At 34.9% G+C, this 24,538-nt stretch overlaps 1 protein-coding gene across 11 annotated transcripts in view; it reads left to right on the top strand.

The window, feature by feature from the left end:
* REPS1 (RALBP1 associated Eps domain containing 1) overlaps positions 1 to 23,591 on the top strand; it is a 67,463-nt gene extending 43,872 nt beyond the window's left edge. For 3 of the 11 annotated variants that reach the window (XM_042796242.1, XM_042796236.1, XM_042796246.1), the window contains 12 exons: positions 632 to 771; positions 5,363 to 5,443; positions 8,486 to 8,573; positions 9,456 to 9,557; positions 13,697 to 13,769; positions 16,056 to 16,174; positions 16,783 to 16,847; positions 17,975 to 18,160; positions 19,587 to 19,682; positions 20,278 to 20,426; positions 21,030 to 21,135; positions 22,220 to 23,591. In XM_042796242.1, the coding sequence (XP_042652176.1) occupies positions 632 to 771; positions 5,363 to 5,443; positions 8,486 to 8,573; positions 9,456 to 9,557; positions 13,697 to 13,769; positions 16,056 to 16,174; positions 16,783 to 16,847; positions 17,975 to 18,160; positions 19,587 to 19,682; positions 20,278 to 20,426; positions 21,030 to 21,135; positions 22,220 to 22,288 (1,274 nt within the window). In that variant the 3' untranslated portion in view covers positions 22,289 to 23,591. The remainder of the gene's footprint in view (positions 1 to 631; positions 772 to 5,362; positions 5,444 to 8,485; positions 8,574 to 9,455; positions 9,558 to 13,696; positions 13,770 to 16,055; positions 16,175 to 16,782; positions 16,848 to 17,974; positions 18,161 to 19,586; positions 19,683 to 20,277; positions 20,427 to 21,029; positions 21,136 to 22,219) is intronic. The other 8 variants (XM_042796245.1, XM_042796237.1, XM_042796238.1 and 5 more) reach the window with 8 other exon arrangements.
* Positions 23,592 to 24,538: the final 947 nt, after the last annotated feature.

Here is a 24,538-nt window from a genome sequence, read left to right on the forward strand (position 1 = left end):
CTTAGAGAAAACTGAAATAATTATAACAATGTACAGTTGCAATGTGACAGCTGCTAGACTTGCTCAATTTAGAAAAGGTAGTGAATGGAAACGCCGTTGTTTTAGTAAGGAGGCTTAAAACTTAAAATATTCTTTGGAGAATAATTTAAGGGAATGGTTTTCTTCATCTCTGTTTTCATGTTTTGGTTTGTGTTTGCATTCATAAACTGGTTTTGCTTTAACCTTTTGTGTAAGGAAGTATTTTATTCTTAAGATAAACTTCTCAGTGCTGGATTTGTTGTAATAAACGTTAGTGTGAAGTTATTTTCTTATAATGTAATAAATAATTATATTTATTTCTACATGGAATCAAACTCTAAAAGTGCTATTTAAAAGCCAAAGGAAGCTTAAAAGCCACACAGGGAGATAGTATGGTACAGAGTAATCTTCAAAGTCCAATTTTCAGAAAGATCCTCAAAATAAGAGTAGCACCTGATAAATAGCATATTTGACTTGAATGAGTGGGGTTTTTTGTCTGCTGCTAAGTATTTACTTGGAAAAGATGAAACCAAAGGATACTTTGCTCTTTCCATAAGATGTGAGCAGGTCTTCTGAGAATAAACTGAATGCAATTCATGATTTTGGTTTATAGTGATTCCTGTCATTTCAGAAGTTGGGGAACAGACTGGTGAGGTAGGTTACTCCAGCTCTCCAGCAGAAGCACCTCCAAGCAAGTCTCCATCAATGCCATCCCTAAACCAGACCTGGCCAGAATTGAATCAGAGCAGTGAGGTTAGCACTTTTATTTAAGACTTATTTCATTGCCAGTCAATAATTAAATTGTGTATGCATCCATAATTCATCATAAGTGGATTGTTGATTACTAATTGTGAAAAAGTTAGCAGGACAGTAGACACACAAGGATTCTACAGATGTTAAATTGTAAAAAAGGTAACGTTTTCCTTCTGATTTTTCTGTCTTGTTGTAAGATGAGCTACTACTTAAAATGTTGTCATTTATGGTAATTAAGCTTTATATTAATCACAAATTTACGTCATGGCTTTATTGGAAAAGTTGAATACATTCCTTTTGGGTTTTTTTTATTTAGGGTGGGTCTTTTTTGTTACCTCTAAAGGGTTTTTATAGCCAACACTTACGCAGAACATCAGAATAAATTTCTGAATCATCTGGACATCAAAACTTATTTCTGGAGGTGATTATCTCACCAGTTATGTAGAGAAGTCCTAGCTCTGGGTTTGTTTCAGAAGCAAGACTCAAAGTTGAATCTGAAGCCAACTGTTGGCTAAATTTATTTAAATTTTAAATTTTTACTGTTATGTGCTGCTGTTTTATCATCCTTTACAATATATATTTGCTATATAATCAGTCTTATATAATAAAGCTGCATTTTGTCAGAATTTGAAACTGAAGTTACTAAGGAGGATTTAAAAATCTTTTTTTGTATTTTTTTTTCCACAAATGTCCATTGTTTAAAAAGCCTGTAAGGGATTTATTCATAGAGTTTTTCTTGTTGCTCCGTTTTAACATTTTTGTCTTTGACTTAGTATAAACCAATGTTTTATTGTAAGACCTACTTCAGAGACTCAAATGAGTTCCTGACTGCAGCCATATTACAAGGATGATATATGGTTATTTTTCATTATAAGGGGAAAAAATGGCAAAGTACTAAAATTATTTTTTGGAAACATTTTAATAATCCAAGACTCTCAGGAAGAATCTAAAACTTATTTTACCATCTAAGATAGTTCTGTCAGTAGCTGAGCATTATCTTACCTGTTTCCCTTATTGCAAGAGCTTTTTATGCCTGCCTTCTTTCTTAATTAGGCTGAATGGAAGATCAGTACTAAAAGACTTAGACAAATCAAAGGAGAGTCAGCATAGAACAGAAAATTAAGTGTGTTTTTTAGGATTTTAATTGGGAGCAGAGGACATTTTCTTCCTCTCTCAGGTGGAAGGACTTTGTGAAGTCTGCTGTTCCTCTTAAGGACAAATGCTAGCCTCACATTGATGTCCTTACCAAATAAAAAATGTAGGAAATTTAGTGATTCTAGTGGTTCTGTTTGACAGAGCGACTCCTAGACTGCTGGTAGGAAGCTGTGTTTTAGGAGGGAGGTGAGCAGATACTCACTTGTTGCTAAAGACCTGTAAATGTCTGCAACTGTATTAAAATTTGCATTGATACATTCCTTCATGTTTGCAATAAATATTTAATAATATAATAATTCAGTAAGCTGCATCATAATCGAACAGATTCCTTCAGTGTCCCATGCAACTGAAACCAATTGAATAGGGTAATTGCACTAGTGGAACAAAGTTAATGACAATTCTGACAGCCAAAATCTTGTCTTGCAAAACTGACTTTGTCCATTAAGATAGATAATGTGACATTTCCTGTCTGAAAGTCTAGTAAATCTTTAAGAGGTTTGGAAAAGTTCTTACACTAAATATACTACCAAATACTAACTATACTAAATTAAGAGTTGAAAACTTATTAAATGTTAAGAATTTTTTGTTCTAACACAAAGGAATTTCTGATTTTTTTCAGTTATATTGCTGTGCATGCTTCTTGCTCCTCAGCATTTTCTTTTCAACATGAGTCAGGTCAAAGTCCTCAAGGTCTTAATGCCATGAAAAAATTTCTGGTATTACTGCAGGCACCACTCTGTTTCCTCTTTGCATCTCTTACAACTGTCATCAACAAATGGATTGCATGAAAAAGCTATACATCTCTGGGTCATCTGCCTTTCCAGGCAGTTTTATCGCTGTTAGTTTCAAAACTGCTGGTTAGTCTGTTCTTTTTAGCTCATAGTTGATTTTTAGACTCCAGTTGCCAGGCTCAGTTACTGTAAGCTCACAAGTATGGACCAAGACATCAAACTAAAGCTTCAGAATAAAGAGCACTGTGAAAATCCACCTAACTCTGGATATTACATGCTTCACATTCTCATCTCTTCACTCACCCCTTCTTTCTCACTTCAGACATCTTTTCCATCCAGTCCCAAGGCAGAGCACTCAGTTCTGAGAGCTTAAAAAAAATGAAAAGCCCTACTAAATAGTTGTTGAAAACAGTCCATTGTCATATGGTCATATTAGCTTTGACACAGATTGGAGATTTGCTTTTGAGTTCACAACTGTTGCACCCTGTTGCAAATGTTTTAGTAACTGTTGGGATTGCTGTGAGTTTTAATTTCTAGTAATTAACTTTTTCACAGTATTTTTGAAACTTTTTTGCAAGTCTAGAAGCCAAGCATTCTAGTTTCAGCTAGTAGAAGTTTTATCCTAGCAAATTAGTTGTATTGTCAATGTTGTTAAACCTTGCACAGTCTGAGATGCTGTCCAGTAGATCCTTACTATATGTAGCTTTCTATTAACCAGGGAATTAGCAGTTCACTAGCTTCTGGTAGTATTTCAGAATGGAGTAGGATATCATATTCGCCAGAGCAGTCAGGAGTTGTTGGTGTTCATTTGTCTGTGCCCAGCTGGGGACCCTGAGGACAAGTAATAAATGTCCTGCAGTTTGGCTTCAGAAGGGTAGAAGAAGAGGTAAATTCAGCATCCATCTCTAAGAAATATCTTAGCATTAATCTTAACTGTAATTTAGATGCTATATGCCTTTATGGAAGTTTTGAAAAATTAAGAAACTTTTTCTGTAATCGGATGGTCTGTTTGTCAGTCTCGCTGGTAACTTTGAAGCCACTGGCCAAATTAAGTTTAAAAGAATAATGGTAATACTAAAATAAGTATTAATGCATGTTTCATGAAAATGAGCAGTTGTGTAAATGCAAGAGGCCAAACTAGGGGATAGGCTTGCAGAACTTGGTCATTAAGTTTCTGACTTAGTAAGTCTCACTCAACAGGTTTGTATAGCTCCAAACTACTTGAAATGCTGCTTCTTCACGAAGGGGTGGAATGACAGAGATGAACTGTTTAATACAGGGAGTGGGACAGATCAGTTAGAAAGGAAAACCTTACATCCTTACTAAAAAGGTTTTGTTAGATTCTGTCCATGAAGGGTGTAGTTTCTTGTGTTTTAAAAAACAAAACAAAACCAACCAAAGAGCAGCAACAAAACAAGGGGAAAAAACAACTCCCCCAAATCCATATGAACAGTATCCCATAATCTTTGCCTTAAAGTCTGAAATGAGGAGATAAAGCTCTGTCTACAAGGAGTGACACCGTGCATGAAAGCATTTACAAATTTAGTCAATCTTTTTCTGAATTTAATTTCTGCTGATTGAAAACAAGTTATTTAGGAATTACCATAAAGAGTTATTTCTGAAATAACTGTTTTAAGCTAGGTTCACATGCAGGCCATTCACCAAATACAGTTCAGAGTAGAGGAGCACATATGAGATTAGGTTGACTAACACCATATAGTTTGTCCTGTATCTTCTGGAATCATTTATATTGATTTGCCTACAGAGATTGGACAAGAATACTGATTTGTTTTCCCAACTATACTAACATCACTTTTTTCAAATTTTCTGAGCACTAAAAATTTTGTATTTGTAATTGTTGTTGTAGTGTTTGAAACTTGGTTAATATTTACATGTTATTTTACCAAAATATAACAAGTTTAGCATTCCTTTTATGATTTGTAATCTGGTTTCTGGATCACAGACTAATTTTATGTACTTTGGTACTTTGTTGGTCCAGCTGTGGCTGTAACTTGACTTACTAAGCATGAGGACTCTTGACAGCCATGTATTGATACAGCATGCCTATATTTTATAAAATTGTTCAGAGATTGACTTATTTACTTTTAGCAATCAACAATATGTTTGAATTTAATTCTTTGCCTTGTCAGTGATTTAGACTTGTAAAAATGCTCTTTTACAGCATAGAATCACTTCTCAGGGGTTGCACTGGCAAGCTGAACTGATGTAATTGCTCAGTGTTCTGTCTGGGATTTTGTAAGAAAATCAGCATTTATGAAATAAGTTTGCAACTTGGCAGCTACAAAGCTGAGGAACCTTTCTCTGGATTTTATAATTACAAATATGCACAACGTGTCACTGATTTTATCTTTACAGTATTTGAATGGCTTAACTGGCTTTTTTACTTGTATGATTTTCACTCGAAAACATGAACTCTGAAGGTACTTCTGTGTTGCCTGTGCACCTGTATCTTCATTGAGATATGAATGTAAAGATTAATACTGTTGTGCAACCAAGTTAATCTGTCAATCTCAGACTGAAATAGAAATACTTAATATGTATTAGTGTGCTTTCTGAGTCAAGTACTGTCCAGTGCAAATATTGTACTTTCCAGTGCAACCTCCGAACTACTGTGCTAAATCTCCTCAGTGATCTTTTACTCCCATCTTTCTCATCATGCTGACTTCTCTCCTCTGTCTGTTCAGCAGTGGGAGACATTTAGCGAACGTTCTTCAAGCTCACAAACTCTGACCCAATTTGATTCTAACATTGCACCAGCTGATCCTGTAAGTCAATCACTTAGCTTGCTTGTTTGAAATTAATTTTATTAACACTGAATTTCCATTCATTGTATTTAGCTGTTATGCATGATTCCATGGACTGCTTTTTGGGAAATGGTGGCAGGCTTCTTAATATTTTTGCTTATTTAAGGAATATAGATTTTCTAGTACTGCTCATGTTTAATATCTGAGTGCAAAGAATGCTTTTTTCCCTTTGTTTTGATGTAATACAACACTGCTATCAAAACCTGTATTACACAAAGTATTTAAACATAATGATTTTTTGAAAATATTTATAAGTCAAGGCAAGGGGCACTTCTAGTTATAAACTAGTCCTATTTTAGATTGTCTTCGGTGTTGTTTCGGTTGTTTTTTTTCAAGTTGCAGAGGTTGATTTGCACAAAGTCTTAGGAGCTGACAATGCCAACTTCACTGAAAAAACTAGTAGGCTTTAATGGGTGTGGTATTTCATATTGCTAATATTTTCACCAAGTTACTTATTAGTAAGGCTTTTAGTATGTCTCCAGCTAAACCTGTGCTGCTCTAGTACTTTACTCAGGGAGGAGCGCTCTGAAGGATTATGCAGTTAAATACCTTGCCAAGTTTGGGAGCCAGAAATTCACTACAGTGTGTCAAGTTCTGCCGGTTTTAAACTTCACAGCATGTGACATTGAAGCAGTTCTGAAATGTATTAAAATTACTTCAGTATTTGGCTGCTGCGTTTGTCCTAATTTTCTTACAGATTTAATTACCGCTGTTAGTGTCCATTTTAATTAATTATGGTGTTAATAGCCATTTGACAAAATATAATAGATGTATATAACACACATTTAACTGATTTTAATAGTAAACAGGTCACATCTGAAAAGATATAATACACAAATATATGTATATTTTTAAATACATCAGTGTTCCACTCTGAGTTGACACTGATATTTATGTGGGAATAGCATTTCTGGATGCTGGAAGCTAGAATTCAAACTGCAGTGTTCCCTGTGCTCAGAATTGCCCTTAGTAAACATTCAAAACAAACAAAAATGTCATACTTAAAGTGAAAACCAGCCTTTTTTTGTCCGAGACACTTTTTTGGTTTAAATGTACTATATTTTTATGTTTTGACAAAGTAAACGTGATGGAAATCAGTTTATAGTTGTTTCTTACTGTGTATAATTGCTTGATAGTAAAGAGCTGTCACTGTCTTTTTTTCCACAATAAGATAGTAATTCATTTTTACACATAAGTGACAAATCTGAAGTTTTAATTTTTTCCCATACATTGATAATCTAAAAAGTAGAACACAGATGACATACGGAAGACTCATATATATATATATAGCCATATGTATGTTTATATGTGTGCATAAACAGAAATTCAGTAGAAATACAAAAAATATACTGAGAGATCACATTCTTGAATCGTTTTTTTGTACAGTGCTTGTACATGAGAATTTTAAAGAATGGTGAGCATCTTTGATGCTTGCTAAGGTAACAGACTTTGGGAATATATACTTTAGAGTCCTTATTTTCATATGAAAATAAGAACAGATGACAACAAATTTTCATGCAGACTTATTTTAGCAGTCTCAACACTGATGCATAGGACTGATTTATGGAATGACTCCTGATTTCCTAAAGGAGAGAACTGGCTTTCTCAAGCAGTTGTTAATAACTAACTAAAGAGTAAATTCATAGACCAGTTATTTTCTCCCTTTGTTGGAAAAGCAGCTGCTTTGAAGGTAAAAGATAAGTGGAAAGAGTAAAGCAGTACATTCATCCCCCAATATAGAAACCTAACTTGCCTATTATAAGTGAAAGTTGGTAAGATATTAAGTTGTTCTGTGTAAAAATTAGATTTGTGATCTAAATGAATACATTATATAAAAATCTTTTTAACTGTTTGAGACATCAATTTGGAATTGCTGTAATCTAATGTTCAGCTGAGAACTGAAGTAGCTACAGCAAGAGCGATCTTTGCATGATAATCCCATTACAGGGAGAAAAAAAGCAATATATTTTAAAGTGATAACTATTCCTAAGAGCCTTGTGCAAAAGAGTGTTCAAGCTGTGACTAGAAAGTGGTTTTAGGAGTTTATATTTGCAACAGGAGTAGTGCAAGTCAGTTTAAACAGTTTTGGAAAATATTCATGTAAATGTATTATGTTTCTGGAATTGATCCACTTGAATAGTCAGAACATATTTTCTGATACAAGGGTAGTTCTGAAACGTCTTGTTATTTCTAGGGACAGACGGTAATTTGGGATTTTGTGTGCAGTTATTCTAAATATAGATGACAGTAAAAAAAACCTCAGTCAGCTATGTCCATATTTTTAGGTTACTTCTGAAACAAACATAAAAGTTTTGAGATTTTTTTTTTTTTAAGCTATCTACAGTCAGTCTCTAAAGCAAATGGAAAGGACTGTCTATAAAGTACGTTAAGAGTTCCTTGTCTGAGCTACAAAGAAAATGCCTAAGTTTAAGGTCAACGCCTGTCTAGAGTTACATTCCATAAGGTTTATTATCCTAAAGTTTAGAAGATTTTACTATTTTAAAGACTCCTGAGACTGTTTGTCTTAAAATACTACAGAGTACCTATTTTGTAGAGAAAATTACTAACACTATTTAAAGGGGCCATAAGTTTCTGAGGCATCATAAATAAAGCAGAGGAGTGGGATTTTGAAATTGTGGGGTTTTATTTTTTTTTGTTTGTTTGTTTGTTTGTTCTGAAAATGCACATGAAATAACAGATACCTGGTACGCCAAAAGTGGTGGACAGCTGGTAAAATGCAGGTCCTATGTAAAACACTGTTATCAGTAGAAACATTTCTAGTGCCCTTTTAAAGTAGTATGCTAGGTTACACTTCATAAATCATTATAAAAACTTCAGCTTATAGAGATTTGGTTTTATGGGTATATTCAATTCCCTGGAACTGTGTAAAAAAATAAATTTATGAAATTTTGTTTAGAAATGACATTTTGCATGGTGTCAGAGACTCTTAATAGAACAATTTAAAACTAGATTAACATCACTTAACTCTGATCTTCTCCACAGGACACTGCAATCGTGCACCCAGTTCCCATAAGAATGACTCCAAGCAAAATCCACATGCAGGAAATGGAGCTTAAAAGAACTGGAAGTGGTAGGATATTTTCTCTTGCTAATGAGGAAAGTTTTGTACAATTAGAGTTGGTTTTGCTTCCTTCAACATGATGACTTTTTTTCCTTCTCCTTAGATTAATATATCTGGAGTTGTAACCAGCATAAGTAATGAGAGTTTCTGAGTTAAGAATTAGAGTACTGTTCATGTAGGTGCAGGGTTTGAATTGGCCAATTGCTGCAGTGAGGATTTCACCATATATAGGAGATCACTGCTTGGAATAGATCAGGAACCTCATAATATAGATTTGATTTGGGCCTCCAGGAGAATGTCTAGGTTTCCTTGTTAAATACTGAAGGAGACTGAAGATTGAGAAGATACTCTGCATTGATAAAGCTTGTTCTTCTGTGATCAGAAATACTGAGTTTATTTTTAAACCTGACAACATTTTGGGAGTATTGGCAGGCCTTTTTTTTTTTAGTACTCTGGTCAATAATAAGCAAGGTGGGTTTTGATAATTTTCCTTGAGGAGCAGTGGAGCCTGAATCTATAGATGTGTCCAAATATGCCATTGTTTACTGAAGTCATGTAACTTGTGCACAGTATTCAGCATATGAACATAAACAAGTATCCACAACACATTTCTTTTAAAATTTCCTTAGCCTTGTAAATAGGTAAAGATTTCCAACTTGTAATCCCACCACTCACTCAAACCCAAGACACACTGAAAAATATAAATACCACTATTACAATATAAAACTTTAAAATAAAAATAATTCATACACCGAAAGTGTTAAAATACAAACATTTTAGTCTTGAGTGCAACACTTCAGATAAGGACAGAAAACTAATGTAAAGGTTTGTCATCAGAAATAAAGGCTAGTTTGAATACATTTGTTTATTTAGACTTGTTTTTCCGTCTAGATCATGCTAACCCTACTAGCCCACTACTTGTGAAACCACCTGATCTCCCAGAGGAAAACAAAATGAGTTCATCTGTAAAATTTACAGCTGGAAATACAGTTAGTAAGTATCAAAGTACTTTCTGATCTCATTTTTTACATTACAGAAAATGTAGACCTGATACATTCTTTCATGAATGATAACTTGCTAGGTAGCAGAAGATCTAAAATGAGATAAACTTATCCTAAGAATAGAGACATTTCTGATTAAAAGTATGTATTGGAAGTAGTAATTAAGAAAGTTTTGCTGATGTCAGTGGAGATGTTTTCTTGCCATATGTGTTCAAAAAAGTTCATTTTTGTCAGCTTTTTTCCATCTTCCTGTTTTCTCTCTTAATCTTAGGATGAGAAAATAAAATGTATGGAAAGTGGAATTGACTAAGTAGCGTTTAATTCTACTTCCCTTAGAACCATGTAACAGTCTGTTTTTGGAAGAATGAAAAACTTTTGACCACAAAATTTTCAGGAAATTCTTATCTCGTTTAGCTACTAAGGAAATGCGATAGACTAGATGTCTTTTTTAGGTACAGCACGTCAATTGCTTATTTGCTTCTGATAGTCTTTTGGATTTTAAATATCTCTTGTGTCCAAAACATTTTGCATTATTTTGATTTGATTAGTCCACTTCCCTAATACTGAGAGAGATCCCAAATTATATGAATGAATCTCTGGAGTCTGTTTCTGAGATTTTTTTTTTGTTTTCTTTAAGCTGTGAACTTTTGTTCAGTAAGAATAAGGTTTGAAGAACTCATTGAGTTCTTTGCATTATTAAGACACAAGTATTTTGGTTGGTTTGTAATACAGGAATAATTTAGAAAGTGTCTTTTTTGTGTTTTGCTCTCCTCACGAACTCTGTTTCAGTGGCACTGTTAGTTCTGAGCGATGTCTTGAGCCTGTCTGTCTTTTTCTTTTCAGGCAGAGTTCTGTTTTTACTAGGTGGTCTACTGATGCAAAAGAAAGAATGAGCAAACATGGTCTTTTAGTGGGGAAACTATTACTATATGCAGAGCCTAATTTCTGAGAGCCCTTCTGTACTCCCTTTTCCTTATCCAAATATAGCTTAACCTTTGGTAAAGGTATTGTAACTGTAATTACACCTAGAAGTATTCTTCCCTCAGAGGAAGAATGTAGTGAAATAAAACAAACCACGTTACAGAGTGACTTTATGTTACACTGCAGTAGCTAAAAGTGTAGTTATCATGGGATGCCCATCCTTTTTCTGAAGAAATGGCTCTGATGAATATTCAAAGTAAATTGAATGGTTAACCTTTCAAGTGAATCCTGAAGAAATCATTTAATATGAGCTAACTATAAAATGAATTTCTGATGCTAAAAAAACACTATAAATCTAACAAGATTTTTTTTTTGTGCAGACTTGCTGTCTTGGTAATGACATTTTTTAATGTTCTTTAGTGTTACTCTTCAACAGTGTATCTGAGCACCTTCTATGTTAAATCTGTGTCAGTGTCTATAGTGCACTTCCTTGAGCTGTTGGGCTAGACTCATTTTTTCAGTGTTTGCTTTAGTTGCTTGTTTTTGTTTCACTGGGCCAGAATTCATTTGAGAATGGGGAGCCTCAATTTAAGCAAGTCCTTTTCTAAGTGAGTTTTGTTGGTTTGGGGTTTTTTTTAAATATATTGCTATTTTGGAAGTGCTGTTTCATAAATGGATATTCTTCAGAACATTTCTTCTAGGATATTTTATTCATAGGTTCACATGCCTTTTTCTGCATTGTACAGAAGAGTACAGATTTCTCAATGTTTATTGATCGAAATTTAGATGCAGGTTAATTATTTTCCTTCTCATAGTCTACTGTTCATGAATCAATATATTAAAATATTATTTGAACTGAGAACCAGTGGAGATTTATAAGCATCATCTTGATGCTGAGAAATTAGCATTTTGTCTTTATTTTACATGCTTTACATCAACAGCAATTCCACTTGGAAGTTATGAATTTGTAAATAGCAGCTCAGACCTAAGCCAGGAAACAGGGACAAACTTTTCCATTGGATGAGATAAGAAAGAAGTCAGTAGGCAACTGCACAGTTGTCTTTCTGTGTAAGCTGTGTGACTTGGAGCAAAGTAGAGGGGATCTATAGCATCAGAAAGTGATAACTGGAGAAGTTTGTCAATAATTCTGACTCCTGGACACCCACAGTGTTGAAACTGTTATTATACAAGTAAAAATAAAAGCAGTAAAAATTACTGCTGTTTTCCCAAATTGTATTAACATTAAAGCAACATGCTACTTCAGTATGTCACTAAGGACAATTTTGTGAATATGTTATATTAAACTTATGCTAAATGATGTAAGCAAGATCATGAGCACTGCAATCAGAAGGGACGGTTAATCTACATCACTTTCCTTCATAATGAAATAAAAAGAAAGCTGGAGACTAACTTAGTGACATTGAAAAGTAGAAACCTCCCTTGAGGACAAAAATAACATTGCAAAAGTGTCTGTATCACCATAATAGGAACTTTACTTGACTATCATACTTATATTACTGGAAATACTGAAAAAGAATTCTGTTAGTTTTAAGACTGTGTTTAAACTCCTGAGTTTGGATTAGCCAATATTGCGGCAGCATGAAGATTACATTTGTTAAGTGACCATCCTTTGCCTTATATAACCATTAAAATTGTTTACTGTCCAAATGTCTTTGAAATTGGTTTAGAAATAGTTCTTCTATTATTAGTGTAAACCTAGTAGTTTTGTACTGAAATGATGTAAAACTTCTTGGTCCAGAAGGGCTTACTTTTTCCTCTTTATAAGTGTAATGACGTGAATTCTTGTTTGACTAGGTTATATTACATCCTGAATGGCTTGAGAAATATACCCAGTACTAGAGATGTTTGGTGTGGAGAGAGATAATTTCATCTACCATGCAACCAACTTCTGCTTAAAACTTAATTTTCTCACTTGATCCTTGAAAATTTAAATGTTATCTCATGGTAGACATTTCTGCTTCTTTGTTTGTTTGTATTTTCCTCAAATGTGTATATAGATAGAATTTTTTAATTCTCTGTCGCCCTCATTTAATAGACACACACTTGTAAACCTGCAAAATAACTTCTGATCTGAAATGAACTTGAAGTAAAGTATGCCTGAGATAACTGTGTATGGTAAAGGTCTCAAGTCAACTTCATTAGATTAATGTACCTGCTGTTTTGAGGAAAAAAACAAACAAACAAACAAAAACCCAGGTAAGAATGTACCTTGGCAGACAGGGAAGTCATCTCTGCAGGATTCTCATCTCTGGGTCCTGTTTTACGTGTCTTAATGTTTTCGAAAACTTTAGTGTCATAGGAGGTTAGAGTAATCCTTGGAGACTGGGTAATTCAGAAAAATCTTGATGTTCTTGAGTAGAATTTTCCTCTTTACTGGTAACTAGTCAGGTGAGTCTCATAAACTTTCCACCTGGAATTGTGCTTCACCAGGTGCTCTGGAATCATCAATTGTGACAAATTATTCTGAGATCCGTTTTTCTGTCTACATTAATTTCACACAAATCTTGTCATTTTTGGCAAGACTCCTCATTTCTGGGGAAAAAACTTCAATCTTTGCACAGGTTTTAAGGGTAAGAGTGTGTCCTTAAGGAAACAGTCTATTTGATGCTGTAATAGCATCTTTCATTTTCATAGGTTGCCTTAACCAAAAGCTGAAAGCTTTTAAAAATATTTAGTTCAGAATAGAGCTGACTACCAGCTTTGAAGATATAGAAGTTACAGTAGTAGCAAAGCTGTTGAGTTCATCTGTGTACATATCTTTTCCTTTTTTCTGACTCCTAAGGTTGGTGACAATCCTTCAGCACTTCTAAAATCAAGCATGTCCTATTCCTTTTTTTTTTTTTTTTTGATGTCCCTTACTCTTGCTGGCTATATTGTTGAAGTGATAGAATGTCAAGTTGCTTATGAAACTCTACATTTTGGTTTTTAAATACAAGATTTTTGTCATTGTTTATTTTTCAGTACATCTTAGTACAACAACTCAGTATTGGGCAATAGGGGTTGTTTTGTATTGGATCCTTCAGTTATTCAGACTTGAGGATTTTGAATCCTGCCCAGATAATACCTTATACCAAGGACATAAACCTTTTAAAAAAAATGGATATGTGATATTATGTATTACCTTTATCTGTTAGGGTGTATATTAATGATGCAAAACAAATACGAAAATTTGTTCTTCTTTTTTACCAGCAGATGGTTACAGCAGTTCGGACTCCTATACTTCAGATCCAGAGCAAATTGGAAGCACTGTAACGCGGCAACGGTCAGTAGAGGAGCAACTGAAAAAGATACATAAAAGATGTTTAAAGAAGCCTGTTCTGAGCTTGTGATTGTTTGACAACTAACTTGTAAAATGATGGCTAGACAGATTCATAACTTTAACACTCAGGAATCTGGAGGCAGTCAGTTTTCTAATGCATTAACAATGTATGCTGTTCCTGTTAACATGCAAAGTGAAAATTAAAAAAATTTAGCCTGGAAAGTTGTTTGGAATTGGCCAATCAAATAAAACTCCACGTTCAGTCAGAAATCTTGGTAAAGATTTTCTCCTTAAACAGAAGGGAATGTAAGCACAGGAGATCCTGATGGTACTTGAAACCAACTTTTTCACTTTTTAAAAATATCCATTAGGTATTAATGGAGAAGGACCTTGTGACTTTGTAGCATAAAAGAATAAAAACCCATAAATTAGAAATATCACGGAAGTAACTCAATCTCTTTTAATAATGGGCTTTTAGAAAATGAAGGGCAGTCATAGCCCCAACATAAATTAAGGGATTGGAAAAAGTTATGCAAACATATAACCAACAACTGCATCATTTGACATAAGAGAATGTGCTATACTAGCTGGTGCTAATTGTTCCCATTAAATCTGCCTGAATAGGATTAAAAACCAGCTACGCCATTAACCATCTTACAATCAGTTTCAGAGGTAAGTTTCAAAACAAAAATAATTAGGGTGACTTCAGTAGCAAAGAAAGATTTGCAGTTGCCTCTCAGTACAGCAGCTTGAAAACTTTCCTGAACTGCTACTTAATGGCAAATTTGATTCTGTCCTGCTTCTATGTATGTTTTTGCATTATCAACATGATGGTTTCAACATGTTCTTTCCACCTCTGATTTTGGGTTGGGTTCTCTTGCTGAACTTGTGTAGATGAGTGACGCTTTCTGATGAATTGTTGCTTTACGCACAGGTAGCTTCTGTCCAGTTCTGGCAGTGTTCACCCAGGAAATTTTTCTCACACTTCCTCTTTTACTTCCTTTCACGTATATCTCTTCTACCAATGACACCTTTATCTATAGAGATGACACTGTACTTAACCCTACCATTAGTCCAGAGTACTTTTTATATTTTCAAAAAGCAAAAACTGACAAGGCTATGTCAGATAATGATACTTCAGGAGTGTCTTTAAACTATTTGCTCCCTTCTTTTCAATCTTGCTTGTGCCTTTTACATTGGTCTAGCTAGAGGGATGACCCTAAAAGTCAGTGTAATTAGATTTGCATTTCATCAGCTGGAGGGTTACGCAGTGTTACAGCGGCGTTGTCCTGGAGAGTCTCTTGTTAAGAAAGCAAATTTTTTTATTTCAGTAACTCAGTTTTCATTCTGGACTTACACATTCAGGAATTTCAGGTTTTGTGTGAAACTTGGGTACCTTTTACCTCTCCTACTTCTATATCTTATGGTAATTATAGATGAATATTACAGAAGTCAGTCATAGAAAAGATTTTATCATTTAGCTATGAGTTAAATAGAAGAGTAGCTGTATTCATGCTTGATCCAGTAAACTTGTCTTCCTCAAATTGGACTAGTTAGGAAGTTTCTGCAAGCTGTTGTTACATGGAAGCTGTACAAAAATACTGTATACAATAAATCCCACTTAAATGTCACTTAGTGCAGTATTTCATCCTTCTATCCTTTCTGCATGTGTGCTTGATGAACTTACAACAGGTATCCACTAGATGGTGATCCTATCTAAGATTGAGTTAAAATTTCTGAAGATGCTACCAAGTACATGGATTTGGAAAATTTCAGGCAGAGAATTAGTTATCTTATACGCTGCAATACTCCTTAAGCTTTTTATATATGGAGACAGGTCCAACAGAAACTTAATAGTCTTCTTCGATGACATTGAATTTAACCCATTTAAAACCTGATCAGACTGTTGAGTATATCTTACATACTTTGTAAATTATAGTGACTACCATCTGGATGGAGTTACCATATTTAGGATTCTCTGTTCCTGAACTATCGTTTTTTGGGATGTGTGTCAAGCTGTTGGTTTCCCAAAGATAAGATAAATTACTTGTGGTAATATGAAGATAATTTGGATAACAGAGATTTGAGTAAATAGAAATACAAAAACAATTGTGAAATCAAAAAATACCAGAAGTTTAAAACTGATTTTGCAATCTTCAAAATCAATGGCAATCAGGCTCTTTTCCATCTGTCAAATTTTATTTTTTAATTGCGTACTTTGTAGAACTTTTGAATTTTAATTCTGTTGTAGCAGCCTAAAATCACTACAGAAGCTTATATGTTTTGCAGATCACATTCAGGAACATCTCCAGATAACACTGCGCCACCGCCACCCCCTCCAAGGCCACATCCTTCTCATTCTCGATCATCATCTTTAGATATGAACAGATCCTTTTCAGTTACCCCAGGTAGATATACTGCGTTCCTATTGTATATTATTTTTCAGCACATATATTCCTGAAGCATACACACTTTTTTTTTTCCTCTGAAGAAAGCTTGAGTGTGTTTTAAAAAACACTGCTTCTGAATGAAAAAGCTGAAAATGTTGTCATTCTTCCTGTTTGTATTAAAATATGTACTCCACTTTGCTTAAACAGATAATTTAGAGGTAAATTCTGAATGCTGACAATCCTTTGGATGAATGTGGGAAGCAAAGTCAGGAAATAACATTTTGATAGTGCACCCACATGCAGTGAGTTGTATCTGCCAGTAAATTTTCAAAAGTTCTTGTGGTATTAGATGTATTGGAAACAAGTGTTAAGTATTTCACTTCAGACTAAATGATTAAAGGTCACTTCCGATGCTCTGCTTAAGGGTTTTTATTGTACTTCTGGCTTGTCAGTACTTTCTAATTCAGGATCACAAAGTACGGGGAAATGTTATAAGTGTATAATGAAGGTAAAAGAAAAAAAAAAAGACTAAAATCGGAAAAGTATGACCATGACAAATCAAAAATTAGGTAGCACTCTAATGTGAAGAGTAACAATCTTGGCTAAACATGATGCCTCTTTTACAGGTCAGCAACAGGCTGGAGTTGTTGCCTATCCCCCTGCAGTGCCTCCAAGACCACAGCCTTCACAGGTGATGGTGTCACTTTTGAAAAATCACACTCTAACTTGATGCATCATTTTTATCTAACTCTGAATTTTAACTTATCTTTAAAATGAGTAGCATTGCTTGTTATTTTTTGAAACCACCGGGATGTGAATAATGGCAAAACCTAGAGTATAACCAAATGTTAGCCTTTCCTGAATAAAGAATTGCTTACGGTGGAACCATCGGAAGGGATTAAAGTACAGGTTGAGGAGGAATGAGTGGCTCTAGAGCTCCAAGTTGTAGGAAAGAGAAAAGTTAAACTTTTCACATTTCTTTACCTGTTCTTGTATAAGCTAATAGGCCATAACACAGACTGTGAGAGTGCTCTTTTCAAGTTTTGCAAAATAAGCTTTTGTCCTCCGTCTGCCTAGCACAGGATATACTTTTACATAACACGCCTGCTCCCAAAAGGAGTGATCCTACTTCTTCCTTTGTCATAGACTTGGTGGTCTTTTCAGTCCTGATCTGAATCAGTTGAGCTAGCTGATTTGGTAGTTTTCTACCTATCCTGCAAAAGTTGTTTTTTCTTTCTCTCAACCAGCTGAATCATTCAACTGCTGTGCAGTTCTGACATGGGACAGATAAAATTTATTTTCAGTTGTTTTTCAGCAGCAGCTACTTGTTAGAATCTGAATTACCAGCAATTGAAGTCAATAGATTCAAAAATCATCTGCAGGTAAAGAGGGTACAGTGACAGACATAATCCATACAGTGTGATCACATAAGCAAGTTTCCCAATGGAACTAGGCTAAAAATCTGTATCAAGCTTGACAGAGCCAAGCTGGACTGTGTTTTAGCAAAAACATCTCATGTCCAATGAGTCTAGCCAGTCCTATAGTGCATCCATCCTTGGTCCCATTCTCAGGATAATAGCACATCTGATTGAACTTCCTTCTCTTTTAAATATTTATTTTTATAAACCCAGAGAGTGGTTTGTCAGTGTGTCTTGGATGAGATGCACTTTGTTTTACTGACAGAACATAAATCTTTGTCCACTACAGGGGCAAGTAATATTTAACATTCTGTCACAGACTGTTGTTTGGTGAGATTCTTTGCATCAGATAACAATATTAAGAACAATGTCACTAAATATTTTTGTTATTTTATTGCAGAGTGCAGGTCCTCATGTGCATCGCCCAGTAGATGCTGAAGGCCTAATAGCTCATACCAGTACCTCACCTCAACAAATACCAGAACAGCCAAATTTTGCAGACTTCAGCCAGTTTGAGGCGTTTGCGGTTTCAGGTGTAAACAAGGATGAAGATGAAGAAACTGAAACACACTCAGAAGTCTTGCAGGTGAGCAGAAATGAAGATGTTGTCAGTGGCTTAATACCACCAATAGTTATGAGACTGTGTTAAAATCTACTTCTGCTGTTTGAACTCAGTGGGGTTTTTTTTATGGTGTCCCAGTCCACTGCTAGAAAGCAATTACATTACACACTGCTACGCTTATTTGGTAATTGCCGAACACCTAGGCAGAAGAAATTATTTTCTTCTCAGTTACTGATTGTAATTCAAAAGGGTTTGTATTTATTAGCATATATGTGCACAGACATAATTGTGCTGGTACATTTAGGACAGCAGAGGCAAAACTATTCTTCTGCTCATTCTTGCCAGCCTTCCAGATGACTTACTGGTAAGTTTTCAAGCAGTTTGTCTTAATAAATGAGATGACTGTCAAGTATCATAAACATTGCTAGAATTACATTAAATTGGTTTTGTTCAAAGCCATTGGGCAAACAGCTGAAGTGAATAGAGCTCTGGCATCCTTCTATAATAGATTGAGATGTTTACGAAACCTTATTTCCTACTACAGGCCCAGGACTTAAAAGTTTGGAGGCCTCAGGATTTATTCCTATTAGTTTCATAGTAGTTAACTGTTATTCATTAATTACATCATAATTTCCTTTCCTAATTTGTAGCCTTCATCCAGATAGTGGGTTCTCTGGGGCACTCCCACATCCTCAGTTGAAAAAGTACCTGTGGTGCTTTAAAGCTCTCCCAACTATCAGCAGCATGTTCTTGTTTCCTTTAATCGGTAAGGTCAATGACATAGAACCATTTGAGCACCCTCCATGTACCTTTTTGCAAAATCAGCTGTGTTAGCTTAAGCTGCCACTGAAAACTGCTTAAATTAAGCTTTGTTTTGCATTGAGGTGCATGAGGAACAGTTGCATTGTGTTCCATTGGAGGGATTGACCTTTGGCAGTAACAAATAGATAAAAGCAGCTGTAGCAGTTTATCATCAGGCCACAGCCTCTTTTGTACTACACAGTGCCTCATAACATCAGGGATTTGACTTCACTCGGAGGTCTTCCAACATCCAGAATAAAGCGCTTGAACAGAGTACCTTCAAGTAACTATTTCTTCTTTTTTTCACAGTGATTTTAGATTCTGTATCGAATCTTAATTTCTGTATCAAAAGACAGGTCTGACTGTTGATTCTGGAAGTACAGCTTTTTACTTGCGTGCCTCTTTTGTAAGCTACCCCCAGGCCGAAGCAGCGTTTGTGACCAAGATAGTTTTAAATGGTTTTGCTCCAAAGCAAGTATTGTTGTTGTATTCCAGCTTGTGCTTCTAAAGAAGACTTGAACTGGAATTTTAGATGTTAACTGTATTCATGCATCAGAAACACAGCATACTTGTGTTTATTCCAACCGTTGTTGGATGATGAAATATTTGTTAAGAAGTAGTTTTCTAAATACAGTTTTTATCCCTTTAGGTTGAAAAGCCCTCCGATTCTGCAAGTTCTCTAAGAGTTGCCAAAACAGATGGAAGAGTTGAAGACAAAGCACCTGCTAATGTCCCCACTAGTGTGGTATGCAAAGTACACTTGGAAGGAGAGCACAATTGTCTGATGTATATGAAATTATACGTCTGTTTTGATTTGCAACAGCAACTTTGTTTCCACTTGAACCCAGTTTTCTTAGGTCCAATATATACTTGAAATAGGCATGTGTATGGTGAATTTTTTCATCAGAAGATATTCATGATTAGCTTTCTTCTCAAGATAGCAAGAAGTTAAGATACTTGTAAGTGTTCAGATTTTTGAAACAGCAAAACTTGCAGTGCAGAACTTGGCTAACAGTAGCTTTTTTGTTAGACATGTAATTACTGGGAGGAAAGCAGGCTCGGTGATGTTGCATATTTGCAGTTGTCAGTTGTACCATGGTGTTTCTGCTTGCATGGTTCTTTGTCAGTGTGTAGCAATTTACTGCCCTTTCACCATGGAGTAGGATTTAGTACTTCGGGTTTTTTCCATACCATTTGAGAATGCAGCTGGATGTCCATCAGAAAATACCTGATGGGTTGTAAATTAGCTCAGTAACTGGTTTTAAGACTATGTACACAAACAAGTTACCAGGTTAGAATCCAAGTTTGTGAGAATTAATAGGCTATGTTTCCCTCTTCAGAGTAAAGGCACCACCCCACTTGCTCCACCACCAAAGCCTATTCGCAGAAGATTAAAATCAGAAGATGAGCTAAGACCTGAAGCTGAGGAACATACACAGAAAACAGGTGTCATAGCTGCTGTTCTTGCTTCACAGCCATCTATTCCTAGGTAACCCAAGAAGTGTATAAATACATCTGTTACTGGAAAGTTTACATTTAAACGGCGTACACCCTTTCTTGTTCCAGGAGTTGCAAACAATTTCAGTGTCTTTGAATTAAATTAATTTAACAGTTGAAAGGTTATTGTTTTTTAAGCAAGATCATCCCGAAGCCTCTACTACTGGGAGACCTTTTACAGATCTTGAATTTTTTTTCTTTTTAACTTATGCAAGTATTTTGGAAATAAACAGTGGAAGTATTAAGATGGTAGTGTTTTATTTTAAATAGTGGTTGCTATGAACAGTCCAAAATGTGCAGTCTTTGTGTCCTAGCATGAAAGTAGACTATTACATTAGTCACTTTGAGGTAAATGAATGTGGTACAGTGTGTTGGGACTTCAGAAGATTGATTATGACAAGTTTTTAAAATGTGCTGCTTGATGTTTCATTGAAACCAAGTATGTGTGGCTTCCATGCAAACAAACAAGATTGAGCCAAGCAGAAGAGGGACAATTAACAGTGTAACAAGTTAAAAAAATTTGAAAATAGGATTCTGCTCATTGAGAAAAGAGGGACTTATTACAATACTTCTAATACTTCTAATATATTCTCAGATCAGTGGGGAAAGACAAGAAGGCAATTCAGGCATCAATCAGACGTAACAAGGAAACCAACACTGTTTTGGCCAGATTGAATAGTGAACTACAGCAGCAACTAAAGGTAATTCCATAATCTTCCATTGAGAAGAGCCTTAGAGCACAAGATGGTAGTGATGCACAGTAACAGGCATCTCTGCAAACCAATGATACACATAGTAGAGAATACTGATATAAAATATTTAGTTCTTTTTGTAGATCATTGAATATACCTAATTGTGACAAATTTTGTGAAATTACAAAGGACGCTTTACTACTACAAAACAGATTTTGCAATATATTGATTTGCTTTCAGCTACACTAAAAATAAAAAAGCAGAAATTTTAGTTTTATTAATAATTCAAGGTAGCTGTTGTCATCAGATACTTTAAAAGCAGTATTGAGAAAAGCAGCTGAAGTGGCTTGCTTTCTTATGAAAGAAAAAGCAAACCTTAAAGTCTTAATAAAATTATAAATATTTTTAAACAAATACAGTAATCTGGAATATAAAACCTGCAGTTTAAGAACAAGAATAATCTTCTGTTTATCTAGGTCAGCTATTATCATTTTGGATTTATCTGTAGGCACCACCTTAACATCTTTCTCTTGCCATCTGTCTTACCTTAAGATATCTAATTTTAATTATCAAGTTAAAAACAAACAAATCTCAAAGGTAAACATGAATTGATATGATACTGTCTAGACTGGAAGGTAGGCCATTTAGAAACTATCAAGCCTGATTTTCACTTACTACGTACTTCGACTCATAAACAGTAAAATTCACATAAGAGTAAAAACTGAGGGGAAAAAAATTGTGAGTTTCCAATACTTCAACTGAGATGAGAGTTTACCCCCTTAATATTTTAGACTTCATTTGAAAATATTATGGTTGAATTTGAAGCTGGTTACAACTTGATGGTTTGGGGTGATGTGAAAGAAATTAAAAAATACTAGATGATTTCACCTTTGAACAAAGTACTGATTTTTTTCATTTCTGAGTAATTCCCAGCTAGCCGATCTTCCGTTCAGATTATGGGAAGACTTCTCCAGATTGTAGAAAAGATACTGGTTCTCAAAACTGAAGCTGACATTTACCAGTTTTGATCACATAAGGAGATTTTTCATATTAATTCTTCGCGGACAGTCAGTAAAAAATCTTTCTTTTGTAGGATGTTCTTGAAGAGAGAATCTCACTGGAAGTCCAACTGGAACAACTTCGACCCTTCTCTCACCTCTAAGCCTACTGCCGTTAACTGTGAATTTACTAATTTTGAAAGGGGTATTGGTTTCAAAGCCTATTTAAAGATCCATGCATCTAGCTCAGTGCACTCTATTCTACATTAAATGTTGTGGTTCTACTTTGTCAATTTGTCCACTTTTGTATTTAAGTATTTTCATTTCAGTACAGAGAAAAAAAAATTTTTTCCTTGAATGTGACACTGCCTCTCACATCTTTTTCTGTGGGCATCCGTGATCTTTGTTGGACTTGAGTTTGCAGAGTTTGTCGCCAAAATTTCCAACTGGAATTTTTTAGTGGTTTCTTTTTTCCTGTTGAAACATCTTTGCAGAAGAGGATTGCTAATGAGTTGATGTTAAACTTTAAGCACATAAACTCTTCTTTCACTATGGCATTTATTTTATTGTGCCAGAAAAGAGAAAAACTAATAATCTGTCATCAGCCAATGTTACTGCCCAAGCTGCCTTTCACAATTGGAAAGTTGTTCACAATTCTAGAAAGCCTGCCTTTGCAATAAACCAACTTATTCAGGTTGACAGAGTTCTTGCAGGCTGTTTGCCGTATCAACTGGATTTGATTTTGTGGTTTTGTTGCATACATTATAGAGTATGTAACCACAGATTGCCAGGTGTTCACATTTTATCCATTCATGGTCCTGATTCAGCCGCATGCATATAAAGATTTATGGTATAATTGGTAGTCTATCAAACAGACTTTTTTCACTCCTCCCTTTTGTGAAAAGAGTTGGGTGTAAATCCCCAGCATATTAATTACACATTACTAAGCACCACCTGTAATTGCATGATTCACACATTACCTTTTAATAACAGATCACATCCACCAGTTTTCATTATAACAAATTGTATTGTCAAGTAATGTGTCAATACCTCTACAAACTTCTAATTCCCAGAAAAAAAAAAAAAAAAAAAAAACCAAAACAAAACAAAAAAAACCCAAAATATGAACAGTTTGCTTCTTAGGAATTCTGGGGTACCTTCTGTCATCTTGTTTCCAGGCCTTATTTCTCTGGCATATAGACAGGCTTCACTATTAACAGAGTTCCCTGAGTGTATCCTGCTATTCAGGTTGATGTACTGTATTAGGATTTGTTGTATATTGTACGATACACACCTTTTGATCTCATATGTAAATTTGCATTAATTGCTGACTAACAGCAGATATTCTATTTAATGGCTTCTTCTGGCTGTGGGATCATAGATGTTTAACTGCATGGATGTATCTCTGCAGAATCAGAACTAGCAATTGTGTGATTTTTACACCAATAAAACAGCACAATATTTTAATTTTGTTGATTCATCTTTACCAGGGAATTGAAACTCATTCAAATAGGGGGGAGGGTTTTATTACAGGTCTGCAGGGAATTTTTTGTAATTGTCATGTATGAGAAACGGTTGATCATAATCCCTTGACCATTTTCTTCCTTCATTTTTTAGCTGTTGGTCAGAAGTGATCAAGTTCTCTTGGTAATCTGTGGCTATACTCCTTTTGTATTCTTCTGTAAGCAAATTTAATACAGCTGTAACTTTGAAAAAGTAAATTCTAGTACTGACTTGGGTCAAAGAAATGTGTAGTTCTTTAGTCCTGACTTCTGGTTTGATTTCCTTGAGAGTACCTTTCAAAATTAAAACTAAATGGTTTGCCTGTTAGCAGTCCTTATCCTCACTGTCTCACTTCAGTGCTTAAATTAAACTCTCTTAATATCTGCTTCCCTTCCAAAAAGATAGCTCAAGTCAGATTTTTCCTCTGGATATGCTTTTTGTTACAGTGAAAAAGAAATACTTGTCCTTTTGGTTGTTATATACAGACTGGATAATTATGGTTAATTTTTTTTACTATAATTATTCCAACATTTTTTCAGATGTTATAGTAGTGTTGCAGATGGCTTACGTGTATCACCCAAAGCAAGATTCCCCAGTATGGAAGACGTGAGTGTCATAGTTGCATGAAAGATGATACTTTCTATTTGCATGTAAAGGGATTAAGAAATGATAGCTAAATGGGCACAAAGTTTACATATAAATTACATTTCAACTATGTCTTGCCAATTAGATAGTGTAAGACTTTGACTCCAAAAAATATAGCGGGGGGGGGGAGGGGGAAGCCCAAAACCAAACTAAAAAAATCGTAAATTGATGGACTCATCATTTCTATAACTGTCAAGTAGCAAGAAGAGTGAAAAAGTGGGTCATCTACTGTAGTTAAAGTTGATTTCAAACCAACCGCATCTTGT

This window comes from Tyto alba, unplaced genomic scaffold (assembly GCF_018691265.1).
Source record: "Tyto alba isolate M040663 unplaced genomic scaffold, T.alba_DEE_v4.0 Super-Scaffold_22, whole genome shotgun sequence".
NCBI classification, from domain to species: domain Eukaryota; kingdom Metazoa; phylum Chordata; class Aves; order Strigiformes; family Tytonidae; genus Tyto; species Tyto alba.